The sequence below is a fragment of the Papio anubis genome, chromosome 14 (genome assembly GCF_008728515.1).
Source record: "Papio anubis isolate 15944 chromosome 14, Panubis1.0, whole genome shotgun sequence".
Lineage (NCBI taxonomy): Eukaryota > Metazoa > Chordata > Mammalia > Primates > Cercopithecidae > Papio > Papio anubis.
Genome location: NC_044989.1, coordinates 104,258,702 through 104,273,245, shown reverse-complemented (window position 1 = coordinate 104,273,245; position 14,544 = coordinate 104,258,702). Strand labels below are relative to the sequence as shown.

At 44.3% G+C, this 14,544-nt stretch overlaps 1 protein-coding gene across 19 annotated transcripts in view; it reads left to right on the top strand.

Annotated features, from left to right (window-relative positions):
- The window catches only part of INPP4A (inositol polyphosphate-4-phosphatase type I A), a 158,712-nt gene that overhangs the window by 136,827 nt on the left and 7,341 nt on the right, over positions 1-14,544 (top strand). For 10 of the 19 annotated variants that reach the window (XM_009184711.4, XM_009184726.4, XM_009184717.4 and 7 more), the window contains one exon: positions 653-9,985. The exons of 2 other annotated variants lie outside the window; for them this stretch is intronic. In XM_009184711.4, coding sequence (XP_009182975.1) covers positions 653-833 — 181 coding nt within the window. In that variant the 3' untranslated portion in view covers positions 834-9,985. Of the gene's footprint in view, positions 1-652; positions 9,986-14,544 lie in introns of those variants that run through there. 7 more of the 19 variants (XM_009184716.3, XM_009184722.3, XM_021925091.2 and 4 more) reach the window with 3 other exon arrangements.

The following is a 14,544-nucleotide window of genomic DNA, read 5'->3' as shown; positions in this document are numbered from 1 at the left end:
ACCCTTGGGGATGCTTGTAGAACCCTAACTTGCAAAGATGGAAACAGCAGTTCGCTCGTGCCTGCATGGCTGAGCCTGGAACCCGAGGCGGGGCTGGCGGGGGCTCTGCGCTTGGTGGGTTGGTACCTGAGGTAAATGGTTTTCGTTTGCGTGGTTGATCAAGAGGCAGCTTTGGCCAAATCCTTTGGACCACCCCCTGCTTAGGCATCTGTGAGAAGGTCAAACCCCCAATGGTTCTTCATGTTCAGCCTGCTTCTCAGAAGTCCCTGTCTGTGCAGCATGTGGGAGCATGGCCGGGCGGCATGGAGTTGGGCTTGGCCAGCCGAGAGAGTGAACATGGAAAACCATTCGTTCAACCTACATGTGTTTATTTTCAGTAGATTGCAGTATTTTTTCTTATTTTCACTTCTCTTTCTCTCCTTTTTTTTTCCTGTGACTGTGCTGGTTTTGTTTTGGTCTTCCTCTCATCCCCGTTTCTGCATTCCATCTTTTCTTTCTCTTGTGACTTCATTTCGTTTTTGTTTAACCTTATCTTTTGGTTCTCTTCTTTATCCCATCCTTTTTGATAAAACCCATCGCATGTGTCTTCTTTCTTTCTTTATTTTCTTTCCTTTTTCGTTTTTCTTTCTCCCAAACTTTTTCCTTTTCACAGCATTGGAACACGGGAGGTAGTCACCCAGAAGAACTTGAGCGGCCTGGTGCCCATCCGAGACTTAAGGCTAGACCCCAGCCTCCTCTGTTCCATTCCTTTATTGGCTCTGAGCCCCAATTTACTGATTGTGTGGCTCTTTCTGAGCATAGCATACCTGGTGACCAAATTGCGTTGCAAATGAGTATCATTCTGAAAAATTAATAAGTCACAAGAAAAACAAAAGTGCCAGAACATGTCCAGCCACCGTGTACCTAACTGGACAGAAGGAATGTGTCAAAGCGTGGTCTGCCAAGAAATATTTCATGCCTTACATTTTGACGTTTTGTTCTTCTGAACTGTAAATATCTGCCAAATTATTTCACCAAGAAGACTTGTTTGTTTAGCTCCTGTAGCATCTTCAGTGCTTGTAACATGTTCTTACGGTACCCTGTCACTGCACTGTTTAGCTGGCCTGGAATTCCTTGTACCACGTCTCTACCTTCTGATGTACAACTATCTATCACCTGTACCTCTCATGTGCCCTGTTTCCAAGAGAAAGCAGTTCTGTTTGAAGAGAATTTGTATATTTGATACTATTCTTTAAGTGTACTGCTAACCCTTCCTTTCCTTTCAATGACAAACAAAAAGAAAAAGACAGATGCTTTATAACCGGCTCATCTAGAAAAACCTATCTAATAGGACATGTACTTTCTGCTTTCATTTCAAAGCGTAGTCCCTGAATTACAGTAGCAAACAGTTTGCAGAGTCCTACCATTTCCTTGCTTATGTTTATTATTTCCAATTAAGGATGACACAAAGCTGTGAATACAGTAGTACACTGTAGCAAGAGCCAGACACAGTCAGACACAGAAAGATCACCTACTGCATACGCCAGACACAGAAAGAGCACCTACTGCATACGCCAGACACAGAAAGATCAGCCACTGCATACGCCAGACACAGAAAGAGCACCTACTGCATACGCCACAGAAAGATCACCTACTGCATATGCCAGACACAGAAAGATCACCCACTACATACGCCAGACACAGAAAGAGCACCTACTGCATACGCCAGACAGAAAGATCACCCACTACATACGCCAAACACAGAGCACCTACTGCATACGCCAGACACAGAAAGATCAACTGCATACGCCAGACACAGAAAGATCACCCACTGCATACACCAGACACAGAAAGAGCACCTACTGCATATGACATTAGATTTACTCTTCACCATGTAAGGATCATTCAGCTGGTTTGAGGAATTAATGCATATAGTCACCAAAGGCTGTTAAAGTTATATACTTTTATTTATTTTAAAGCAGTATTTTTCATTTAAAAATGGTATCTTTAATTGCAGATTAAAGTTCCAACATCTTTTCTCTCTTACTAATCAAATATGATTGATAATCAAATCAAATCAAAGAAAAATTGCCAAAAAAAATGATCCCTGACTTGTGGGCAGTTGCGGTGGATGGAGCCGTGAGAGCAGCAGGCGCTCTGGTTTCTGCCAGTGCCCCTCAGTCCTCACGCGGCATTCCCTGCAACGCGATGAAGTGTAACCTTAACACCCATGTGGGGCAGAGGGTAACTGTACACCTGTAAAGGTGACCAAATAGATCAGGAAGAACTCCCCACACCCTGTGCAGGACAGGCAGCGGCTTCTCTGTTTTCCAGTTCATATTACGTTGTGCCCCCACTTTCTATCTCCGGCTAGTTCCCCATACACTGTAGTTGATGAAGACAATTTTTTTTAACCAGGCCAGAAAAATGGGAATGAATTTAGAGAAGTTTGCTTTTCCAGAAACTTGACACCCACGCATGCCCAGAAATCCAGTCGGCCACAAAAGTCCTCCCTCCAGGACTCCCAGACCTTTCCCCGGGCTTTCTCTCATTTGGTATCATCTCAGAGTCTGGGTCCTAGGAATCTTAGAAGTGGTTAGCAATGAATGGCAAATGCTAGACTCGACACTTTACATTCTAAAGCGTAAGACCATCCTGAGCACTGCAGGCTTCCCAGGGCAGGTGTCACCTGTGTGTCACCCCGTAAGTGAATCCACGCTTCTCCAAGTGCAGCATGTTCACTTGTCTCTTCTAAAATAAATGAGGTGGCTCTTGTGGCATAGCTCCTGGCAGCCTTCAGTAGGGAGTCTCTCACCAAACGCCAGCTCCTGGGTGGTGTAAGCTCTGGTAGCATGACAGCAGTCCCTGGGCAGCGTCCTGTCCAGCCTGTGATTATTTGAAAGGCATGTTTGCCACTTTCCCTCTTTCACATTGAGGCGTGCACTTCACCTGAGACCATCTTGTTTGCATTATTTGAAAGCAAGAAACAGTCCACAGCCTCCTCCAGGTCCCATTTCACAGCTTCCTGGTCCTGCTCCTGGTAATGTGGTTCCAGTGCCTGCAGTGGTGACTCACGCGCACTCCCACCTCCACAGCAGGGCTAGTGGCTGGGCAGAGCCCATGCACAGAGGGAGGCCCTGTGACTGCAGACAGCACCCCTCCCTCTCCCAGGGTTCAGGGATGCTTCTGTGGCATCCCCTAAGGGCCCCTCCCAGGCCCCTGCCCCATAGCACAGAGAAGCTGTGCCCAGGCCGAGGAGCCCCTCCCAGGGGGCCTCAAGGACACCACGGCCTGATCCTTGATTGTCACCACACCTTTTCGCCCATGTGGGCTTGGCCCTTGGGCTGAGAGAAATGAGACCAAAGGGAGCGAGATAAGGTTCTTCGTTTCTCTCCACCAGGGGCTGGGTGAACATCAGTATGCCGCCTGTGCGCTTGGAGAGCTACCAGAAGGACACCATGAGATTAGCCTAGGCAGTGGGCTGGTGTTGGCTTTTTAAAACTTAAAGTATTTGAGAAAAGAAACTCCGTTGCTCTCCCTTTATGCTGAATTTTAATGTCACTAAGGCCTTTTAACTCATGAAATCAGGCCAAATACATATTCAAAATCTTACTTGCTTTAGTGAGAAATAGGATGAAACAAAGATGGGGAGATGATTCAAGAAAGGGGTCACTGACATTTAGTGATGGTTTTTAGTTGCACAGTAGTAGTGCTGAGGCACTGTCAATGTCAACCAGCTCCTGGTGTTCAGGGAAACCATGATCAGGAGTGGCTCTCTTTGGTTGGTCTTATAAAATTGTTGTGTAAGTTTTTTCAACTAGGGTGACAGTCACCATTTACACCTATGGCTTGGTTCCAGCAGAGATTTTAACACGATGGCCTGTTCCCCCACAAAGTGGCAGGTGTAGCAGCCACGCCATGCTTGGCCATAGAATCACTAAGATCCTGATGCCTGCAGATGAGTTCTCAAGTAGAAGACCCCACTGGAACCGGAAAACTAGAGGATTCCCTAAAATTACCTGTCATTTGGGGTGTCCATTTTAATTTTCATTTCAAAAATGGATGCCCTTGGAAAGAAATAATTTGTTGATATAATAAAATAATCGTGGAGCTTTGAAATAATTAAGTCCCTCTTGCTAAAATCTATCTAAGACCACCTCAACATGTACCATTGATTCCTAAAAAGTATGCAGCCAATGTAATCAGTGGAGGTGTCCTGCCTTAGGGCAGCAGCTTGGCCTCTGCAGCAGGAAGCCCCAGTTAGCACAGGCTGCCCTCGCCACCTCTGCACACCGCGCCCCGGGCCCTCTTGCCAGCTCATCCGCACAGGCAGGTGGCGGAATGACTGTCGGCTTGTAGATCAGCCACATCAGCCGGATTTTGCAAATTCAGACATCTGGGGGAAAGTAAATACAATTTGATTTGAAAACTACGTTGAAATGAAAGTATAATCTTTATTATAATTTCACGTCTGATGTGTTCAGCCAGCTAAACTAGGCACTAGCTCCTTTAGCATGTAAATAAAAGATAACGTCAAAGTTCACAAATTATTCTGCCTCGCGCCTCACGGCAGTTTAGTGTTTACTAGTGATAGGTGGTTTTTAAGCAGTTTGTACGTTTCTATATAAATGGAGAAGCCATATCTGAAGTAGTTCATTAATGTAAGAGTTTCCAAAGATTAAAGGAGATTAACTGTATATAAGAACCTATAGCTTCTGCTTTAAGTGGAAGTACGTTTTTGATTACTGAATGAATGTTAGGCAAACATGATTGTTCCTTGCTCCAGGGGGCCTGCTCCTGTGGCCTAGGTGTTCAGCTCAGATGACACACATCTAGCTGAGGCCTTGAGGCTCTGTGACAAGAAAGCATATCCAAGTTACCAAATTAGTTATAACAACCAGGTGGATACTTTTCTAAACTATCGGAGCTTAGCTTTTGAATAAAAATTACTGTCTTACCAAAAGTATTTTACATGTTCTTGATAATGAGACTGTCATTTTCACTTTAAAAGGCTTGAGCAATTGCCACTAATGTTTTTTTTTAAATGCATGACATAATGGTCTTCACATAATTTGAAGTTTTTTAAAAAAATCACTGTTTCTTGGTAACTGCAAATTTTACATCTCATAAGGGGAATTTTGTACTAAATTTGATAACTAGTTGATTTCACTGCTAGTCTTAGACCAGTATAAAGCTATCAAGTTATACTGTGCTGTGGGAAGTCATTTATGTTTAAAATCGCTTTTGCCAGTTAGTTTTATGTCTACACCTGAACATTTCCCAGAGAACTCCCTGGATGCGCTCACTGAGCAGGTGAGGCCACCTCACGCAATGTTTGTTTTTGTCCCCTGGATTGCCATGGCAACCCTCCATCAAATGCAGCTGGGGATGACGCTGGTAGTGAGTTCTCTAGGGAAGGGTACCTGTGGGCTCTCACTGGCTCAGTGGCACCTGTGCAAGAGGGAACACATGGGGGCAGCCCACCTGTGGAAGGGTGACTGGCTGCTACCAGAACTCGGTGAGATCCCTCCCTCATAACATTCCAGCCCTGATTGCCAGGCTGCTCTGCAGACAGTGCATGAACCCACTGGATTACCTGGCACCCAGAACAACTGTCCTCTGGGAGACAGCAGACCAGAACAGCCTCCCTAGCCAGCTGGCTTTGCTACCTGTTGAATTCTGCAAGGAAAGTCCGCATTTTGAATTCGATGTGACTACAGCTCTTGCTAATATAGAAAAGTGCGGCTCTTTAAAGCTCTGAAGTGCAACTTTAGTAAGAGTAGTAGTATTTCTCTTTCCACTTCATTTGCTATGTAAGAGAATCTTGGAACCACAAGTTATGGTAGAACCCCAGATGACTCAGACATGAGCTACATGAAGCCATTCACTTGGAAAACGTTTGCTTCCACTTAGCTACAGTGCTGCTTTTAGGAACGCACAACTCACAGCCCCATGCAGCATGTGTCCGTCTCTGTGCTTCTTAGTTGCCTTGTTCAGAAACCTGCCATCTTACGTATGTATTTGTTGTAAATGAGTCCGGCACCCATTTAAATTAATCTTTTTTTTAATGTTATGAAAATAATCAGTTCATTTCATCTTAGTTTAAGTCTTTTCTTTTTTCCTTTTTTACTGCTGTCATTTCTTGTGCTTGTTTTTTTCCCCAGTGAGGGTTGTCGAAGAGAAAATACAATGAAGAATGTTGGAAGTCGCAAATATGCATTTAATTCCCTGCAGCTGAAGGCTTTCCCCAGGCATTACAGGCCTCCCGAAGGGACTTACGGAAAAGTTGAAACGTGAACACACGGTTTCCTCTAATTAGCTGTTACATAATAAATGTGGGTACCCTCTAGTGTCATATATGAATTCTTCAAGAAGACCCGAAGGATTGGTTTTTATTTTTTGTGTTTTTTTTTTTTTTAAAAAAAAGAAACATTTCACTAAAGAGTTTCTGGAGCATGTTTTTTGTTTTTTGGGGGTTTTTTTTCCCATTGGAATCAATAGGAGGTAATGTTTGGCTCAATAGTGTGGACAGTAACAACTGCCCATTTCAATAGCCTTTGGCTGTAAACTACACAGATCTCATCAATAGTTACCTACATGAATCAAGCTAGGTTTGTCCGAAATGCTAGAAGACTTTTTCAGACGCCTACTTGCTCACTTATTTTTCTACAGAGTAACTCAAAAGTGACCATTGAATTACAATCCACTTTGTAAAAATCTGAATGTAAAACAGTAAATAATAAATTAAATAATTGGATCGTAGGCAGACCAATAAATGTGATTTGGGGAAAGAAGCTAGCACCATCTCATGCACTGAGAATAACAGGTTCTGGTGAATTATCCAACTACACCACCACCTGAAGAAGTTGAAAGAAAGATTGATAAATCAACGGGAGATAAGACTTGGTTAGAAGGTAACATCTGCAAGGCACCCCACACAGTTGGGGCCACTCTTTTTTCTGTCCCTCATGAGTTACAGAACAGGGAGTCTGCTGGAGACACAAAGCCAGCAGTAAGGTCCCTTTAGCCTGTCTCCTGTTCTCTGAAGCTCCCTGCCTAGGCTTCCCCACACCCAGAGGACACATTTCCCCTTCTTCTCTAGATGTTAATCTAGGGCTTCAGATGTGGCATGTCAACATCCCCATGGGGAATTTATGACCATAGAGATAGTAGAAACCTAAATATTTTCGGAAAATTTTTTTTTGCAGGATTTCCAATTCATCTTCGAAAAGACAGTACAATCGTGTTTGAACGTCTGATAAAAGTGTCTTATTTTTAGGTTTGCAATAATTGTTACTTTCTTATTCTCATTCTTATGTAAGATGACAATTGAGAAACAGTTGAAATTATTCTCCTCAAATGAGATTTTGAAAGGGATTTATGGGCCATAAAACTTAGGAATTTCATAGAAAATTGTGTCTGGTCATCTTTTATAAGATGATGATGAGTCTTATCTGCACATAGCAGACTTTTTTTCTTAGGAGTTTATATGTTTTATTGATTCTGTTTATGATGTTTACATGTTCTTGAAAAGGTTGTCAAAGAAATATATATGGCACATATTAATGATGCTGATCCTAATGATTTGTGAACCTCCTAGAAATTCTTACGTCTAAAAACCTAGAGATTCTTCTGGTTCCTTTAGAAACATGTAACAAACTTGGGCCAGGGGTGCTGAGGCACGGGGAGGACTGCTTATTAGCAGGAACACAGAGGGAGAGGGCATCAGGTAGGGGTAGAACTGGATGACCTTCCAGACCTGCTCCTACTCAGAAGTCAGCACGCAAGCAGAGCCTGCTGTCTCCCGATGCTTGCAGGGAGGAAAATGTCTGTGGAGGACACTTTAATGAAGGATGAAGCTCTCTGCTGCTCCCTCAAAGCTGGGTTCACTGTGGCAGGCAGGAGGCCGAGAAGCTCCTGCCCGCCAAACCCACTGCACAGGTGGCTGCTGCTGGTGTCAGAGTCTCCTTTTTAAATGTCAGTTTCTGTTCACAGACAGTTCGTTTCAATATGGCTGATTTACCCTTTCACCTCCCCACCATCTCATTTAATTGGTAAATTTTTAGTTCCATCTTTTCTCATTTTAACTTTAAAAAAATCTCCTTGCTTTTAAAAAATACAAGTATTACTCACATAGCTTTCAGATCTTTTTTGTCTGAAGAGCATTAAATATCTGCACTTATCAAAGGGAATATAGCAGATGTTGATCATCTGTCAGCAGTTTTGCATGTGGCACCTTTATACGAATTATGTTCCCAATTTTCGCTTTATGTAATGGGTCACCATAAAACTGTAAGACTTGGCAAATGCTGTAGAAAAGGTCCGGGTTTCAGGATTCTCTCTGAAGGCATCGTTCCTGGGCGTCCGGCACCTGCAAGGGTGTGTGTTGCGCAGCCCTGGAGGCCAGCAGCTTCTCTCTTCTCTAGGAGTTTCGAGTTTTCAGAGGTGCAGGGAAGGCAGTTTTACAGGTTACCATAAAATAGAGGTTCCGTCTATTCCATCCAGTGTTCCTTACAATGCCTCCCCACTTAAAAAGAAAAGAGATCTGTGGAAAACCGGGAATGTCATGTGGATTCTGTCAGAGCTTCTACAGAGCACAGTTGCCTTTAGTTTCCTTTAAAGATGTAAAAATATTGTATAATACAGTTTTGTCCCTACGTAATTGTATTTGCCAAGCTTAGTGCATTATGATACCTTTATTTATTTGTTTTGGGCAGTATTAATATATATATATAAACATACAGTTACTGTTTTATATATTCTTAGGTCATTCAAAGCCATGTATGCTGTAAATGTGCTAGTCTTTAGAATGACACATAATAAATAACTGACAAGATATTAAATGTGGTCTTGCCTGATTGATCCTATTGGGAGGACTAGTTCTATGTGACCAGCCTGTGACGGGACCGTTGTTGTTGGGCATTGCGTTGAGAGCTCGGGTGCTGAGTACATATGTTTGTAAACATGGGACCGTGGGAGACTTCCATTTTATAAGCTTGTTTCTGCCTAATCTGAAGCAGAGGGGCAACAGGGTCGAGGACTTTGGGAGCGGCCAGACCAGGTCCCAGTCCAGGTTCTGCCCCTCACTGGCTGGTGACTCTGAGCAAGCTGCTTGACCTCTCCAAGCCTCCGTGTCCTCGTGTGCAAAGTGTGGACAACAACGGTACCGTCCTCATGAGGAACGTGCAGCACGCCGCGGAAGCAGGTGCTCGTAAATGGCAGCCATTGTTGTTGCCTTTCCGTCCGTGAACATGGACCACATCACCTCCGTGGGTAACCCAGTCCTTGTTGTATGACTTGTCAAAATGCAGTTCCACTTGTATTGATAGTGACCCTGTTCACCGCCACCAGGACTGCATCTTGCACCACCGTGCCATCTTCTAGGCACACACGACCCGTTATCTCCCTTGGAAAAATTCCTCTCACTGGAAATGTACAATTAAAGAATGATTGAAATGTTTAACTCTTGGAGTTTTCAGTATTACCAGACTCCTAGAAATTTAAGCTACCACCAAAAATAACATGTGCCTTTTCCCTTTATTCTCACTGATGGTAGCAGTGCACCTCGTTTCAATGTCCATTGCGTTGATTACTGTGAACACTCAACATCTTTTATACCTTATGATATTTCTATTTTTGTGACTTCATTGGAGTGTTGGCCTATTTCATGTAGATTGTTTGTAATATACAATGTATTAACCCCAGTCATATGTTGCACACTTTTTAACCTATTTGTCAGCTGTCTTTTGGTCTGTGGTAGGGGGTTATACAATATTTTAAATGGTTTATATAGTCACATATACCTGTCTTTCATTTTGATGCTTGTTCTGAAATGGAGTCCTGGCTTCACCATGGAAGGTGGGACATAGGGGGCAGCCATGTCCTTGTGCGCACGGTGGTGTGGCTGCGTGCCTGCGACGAGGGGCTGGACTAAAGTGCTCACTGGCACCTTGCTTGGTGCGTGGGCCGTGCTCAGTTTAATATTATTAATAGTTTCTACCTTCACTGTCATGTCCCAGGATGATTTTTCAGCATTTACCTGTTCTTATTTCTAGGATATTTATGGTTTCAGTTCTGCATTTAGATTACTCCATCTGGAATCATCTTGGTGTCAGTCCTGTGTTGTGCTTAGAGTATGCTAAGGTCAGAGGGAATCCCTCAAGGCCAGGCCTAATTTTGCTTCTCTTTAAAGTTAAGCCAAGGAGAAGACATGTCAGGACGCCCAGACATCAGCCACCGTGAGCTGCTTCCTGCCCTCCCTCCCCATGCCATTCCCCGCTTTGGTTTCCTGTTGAGTCTCTGCTTAGTAGATGACTTGGCACAGTCTGGCTGCCCAGATCTAGGGGAGCTGTCCCAGGGAGGCTTTGCACTGGAGGAAGGTAAGAGGAGCTGGAGGTTGGAGCTTCCCGATCTGTGATTTTTCCGAGAACAGAAATGATTAGTCATGGGGGGAAGTTACTTAGTTATATGTTGTTCTACGGGGTAACCACCCTCTGTTCTCTACTAGCATCACCCCGCAGGTTGGCACCATTTTTGAATAGAGGCTTCTCACAGTGTCCTCAGCAGTACTGAGTGCTCCTCGTGTTGTAGTAACGAGCAGCAGATCTCTGGTCACTCTGAAGGGCTGCCAGCCTTTCTCTTTTCTCACGCCTGGGGGAGAAGAGCTGTTCTGTGTTTAGGGGTGTTGGGAACACATGGACAGAAGGAACTGGCCTCATGTCCCATCGTGCTCCTGGGATGGCTCTTCTAGGACCAGCACTTCCTCCAGGCAGGCAGGCCCTCACAGAACTCTGCATTTGGAGATGGACAAACTCTCTTGTCACTTGCACCCCAAAATGTTCTCCTGTACAAGCCCCTCTTAAGAGCTGATTTTCCGTAAGTTGTAGTGAGGGCACCGCTGTGCTGTGCACAGGAGGAACCCCGGCCCAGAAGCACAAGCTCCCTATGGAACCTGCAGGGATGGCAGTGATGACAGAACCAAGGGGGTCAAGGAAGGTTGGAGAGGAGTGGGCAGCAGAAAACAGCTCAGGCAGCCTGATCTGGCCCCCGGTTGCCCATGAGGGCCTCCGGAGAGGGGCAGAGCTGGCTTATCGGGATCCGTGATGGTTTTTACACTTTCAAAAGTGCCCTCTTCTCAGAGGCCCTGGTTATTTCCAAAAGTAGGAAGTAATCAAATTTACAGTGGATAAAATCCAGTATTTGAAATCAGGAAGACAGAAAAAAAAAAAAAGCAAAATTCTGAGAGGTATATGCTGACCAAAAAGATCTTTCATTCCTGTGAACATCAGGCAGCGCAGCCTCTGGCAGAGAGAGGAGAGCTGGGTTGTAGAGATGGAAACTTGTGTTTGGCAGCCTGTCTGCTCCCAGTAGGGGCCCTGGCCGCCACTGACCTCCTGATGCCTCGCTGACGCTAACTGTGGGTACCAGCCAGCACAGTGGACATCGGCCCCAGGATCAGTCTACGATTTGTCTGGTGGCCAAATGGTGACTTTTAAGTGGGGAAAACTGGTGGGGGCTTCACGGTGCTCTGCAGTGTGGTGGGATCTGTGAGCTGTGGCCTGCACAGGCCCTCCCTCCCCTGCCAGGGACACCAGGCAGACTTCTCCGGCCTGAGGCTGCGCCCTCCATGCAGTTCCACCCCCATCCTGTGCCAACAGCAGGCAGACGGAGAGTAGCTTGGTCTTGTTTTTATTAGCTATGGCTCTCCAGGCTATGACAGGGCTCCCAGGGTGCAGCCTCAGAATGCCCACGCTCTCTAGACCCCTCCACCGCGCCCGTGTCTTTGCCATGACTTCTTCCTGCACCAGGCCCCATGCGCCTTGCAAGCCAGTCCAGGCAGGTCTTTCACACTCTGTTGTCCCACGTAACAGAAAAAGCTGAGTAGACAGGGTAGGAAACATACTTCTGTCCCCATGGTTCCGAGGAGGATGCTGTGTTAGATGGATGGAGACAGACACAGCACTTCACTGCCTCCTCCTCCTCGCCACCCGGCCCTCCCTTGGTGTCTGTGGCCTGACTCTCTCCTGGTGGTCCTACGTCTCTGACCGTCCCTCCTCACTCTCAGATTGGCTGTCGCCCACCACCTGCCAGTAATGGCGTGGTGTTCTCCTGGGGTCCGTCCATAACTTTCTCACTTAAGATGCTCTTCCTGAAAAATCTTACACATTCCTGTTGAACAAACGGTCACTTATATGCTAGTGACGCCTAAACTTCTAGGTCCATCCCAGACTCTCCCCCAGGGTCCAGATTGCCTATACTTGCAAGCACTGTGCCTGTCACTTTGCCTGTGTCACAGTCATCTCAAACACAGTGTGCTCATGCCCCTCCTCCTCCAAGCTGGCTGATCTCCCTCTAATAGATGACCTTGGGGTCATTTTCTCCTCCACATCCCATCAGCCACTGAGACCTGTATCTCTTGAGAACCATCCCATAATTTCCATCCTTGCACCCCCAGGCCTGGTCTATAGCCCCTCGGATCTGGACCTCTCCGGAGCATCCTCACCCCTCCTGTAAAGCTGGTCTTAGGTCTGTCTTCCTCTATGGTGATTTCTCCCCACAAATGAAGTTGGCCCTTTCAGAAAAAGTTCCTCTCCTTCAGTGTTGACTGTGACGACTGTATCATGCATATGCTGTCCACTGTCAGTCCCCTCTGTATTCACAAGAGCAAGTGTAATGCCTGCCGTGAAGGACCTAAAGTTTGTTGAATAAACAGATGAACAGATGGTGGTTTTGTGGTGGTCAACTGAAATCTTTCCTATTTCAGCACTGGACCACACTGTTTTTCTCTCTATGTAATCAGTTATGCTAAACGCATCCCAAGGAGCGAAATTCAGAAGGTCAAAGGAGAAGGCAAATGGCAGAGTGTGGTAAAGGGGCTAGTGAGAGGGTCTCTAAAAAAGGCTAAAATTACAGGGGGTTCAGGCAATGTTATCTTCATCTGGATGGCCAGTTACATGAGAGATTACTTTGTTCTTAACATACGAACATCCTATTCACTTTTCGGTATACTGGTTATGTTTAACAGTAAAAATTAAATGTTAAAAACCCACCATTGTTGAACAATCTCCAAAGGAAATTAAGGAAACAGTTCTATGTACAGTAGCATCACAAAGAAAATTCTCAGGAATAAACAACCAAGGAGACAAAAGTCTTGTATACTGGAAACTACAAAATTTTGCTGCAAAGAAATTAAGGATGCCAATAAATGGAAAGACATCTTGTGCACATGGATTGAAAGACCTAATATTGTTAAGATGACAGTGCTATCAAAAGTGAGCTACAGATTCAATGTACCCCCCCCCCATCAAATTCCCAACTGATTTTTTTTTGTGTGGAAATAGAAAAATCCATCCTAAGATTTACATCGAATCTCAAGGAATCCTAAGTAGCCAAAACAATCCTGAAAAAGAACAAAGCTGGAGGTCACATACTTCTTGATTTCAAAGCTTATTATTACAGAGCTACAGTAATCAAAATAATGTGGCACTGGCATAAATACGTACAGACAGAAGTGCAAAAGAGAATAGCATGCCCAGAAATAAACCCTGGCATATATGGTCAAATGATTTTCCACAGGACGCCAAGACCATTCGATGGGGAAAGAACATCTTTTCAACAAATGGTGTTGGGAAAACCAGCTATCCTTAGGCAAAAAAATGAAGCTGGACATTCACACCATATACAAAAGTTAATTCAAAATAGATCAAAGACATAATTTAAAAGCTAAAACTCTTAACTCCTAGAAGAAAACACGGGAGCAGCCTCATTGGAGTCGGCGGTGACTTGGGTATGACACGAAAAGCACAGGCAACAAAAGTAAAAATAAACTAGACTACACCAAAATGCAAAACCCCTGTGCATTTAAAAAAAAAAAAAAAAAGAAAAGAAAAGGCAGCCTACAGAATGGGAGAAAATACTTGCAAATCATGCACCTGATAAGAGGTTAACATCTAGAATATACAAGGAACTTCAACTCAACAACAAAAGAGCAAACAACCTATTTTTTTAATACCCATCTACCACCTTAACCATTTTAAGGGACTGAAAATGATTTAAACCATTTGAATGATTTAACCCATTCAAAATGACTTGAGACATCTCTCCAAAGAGATATACAAATGGCCAAGAAGTACATGAAATTATGTTCACCACTAATCATTAGGGAGATGCAAATTAAAACCACATTGAGATACTTCACACCTATTAGGATGGCCACTGTTTAAAAAAATAAAAAAAAAAACAAGTATAGGCAAGAATGTGGAAAAGTTGAAATCCTTGTGTGCTGTTAATGTAGACTACTACGGCTGCTGTGGAAAACAATACGGCTGATCCTGAAAAAATTTAAAAATAGAATATGTGCTCCAGCAATTCCACTTGTCGGTATATACCCACAAGAACTGAAAGCAGGGTCTCAGATATCTGTATACCCATATTCACACAGCATTATTCACAGTTACCCAAAGGCACAAGCAACCGAAGTGTCCACTGACAGATGAGTAAACAAAATGTGCTATGTACGTACAATGGAATATTATTTGGCCTTAAAAAGGAAGGAAATTTTGATAT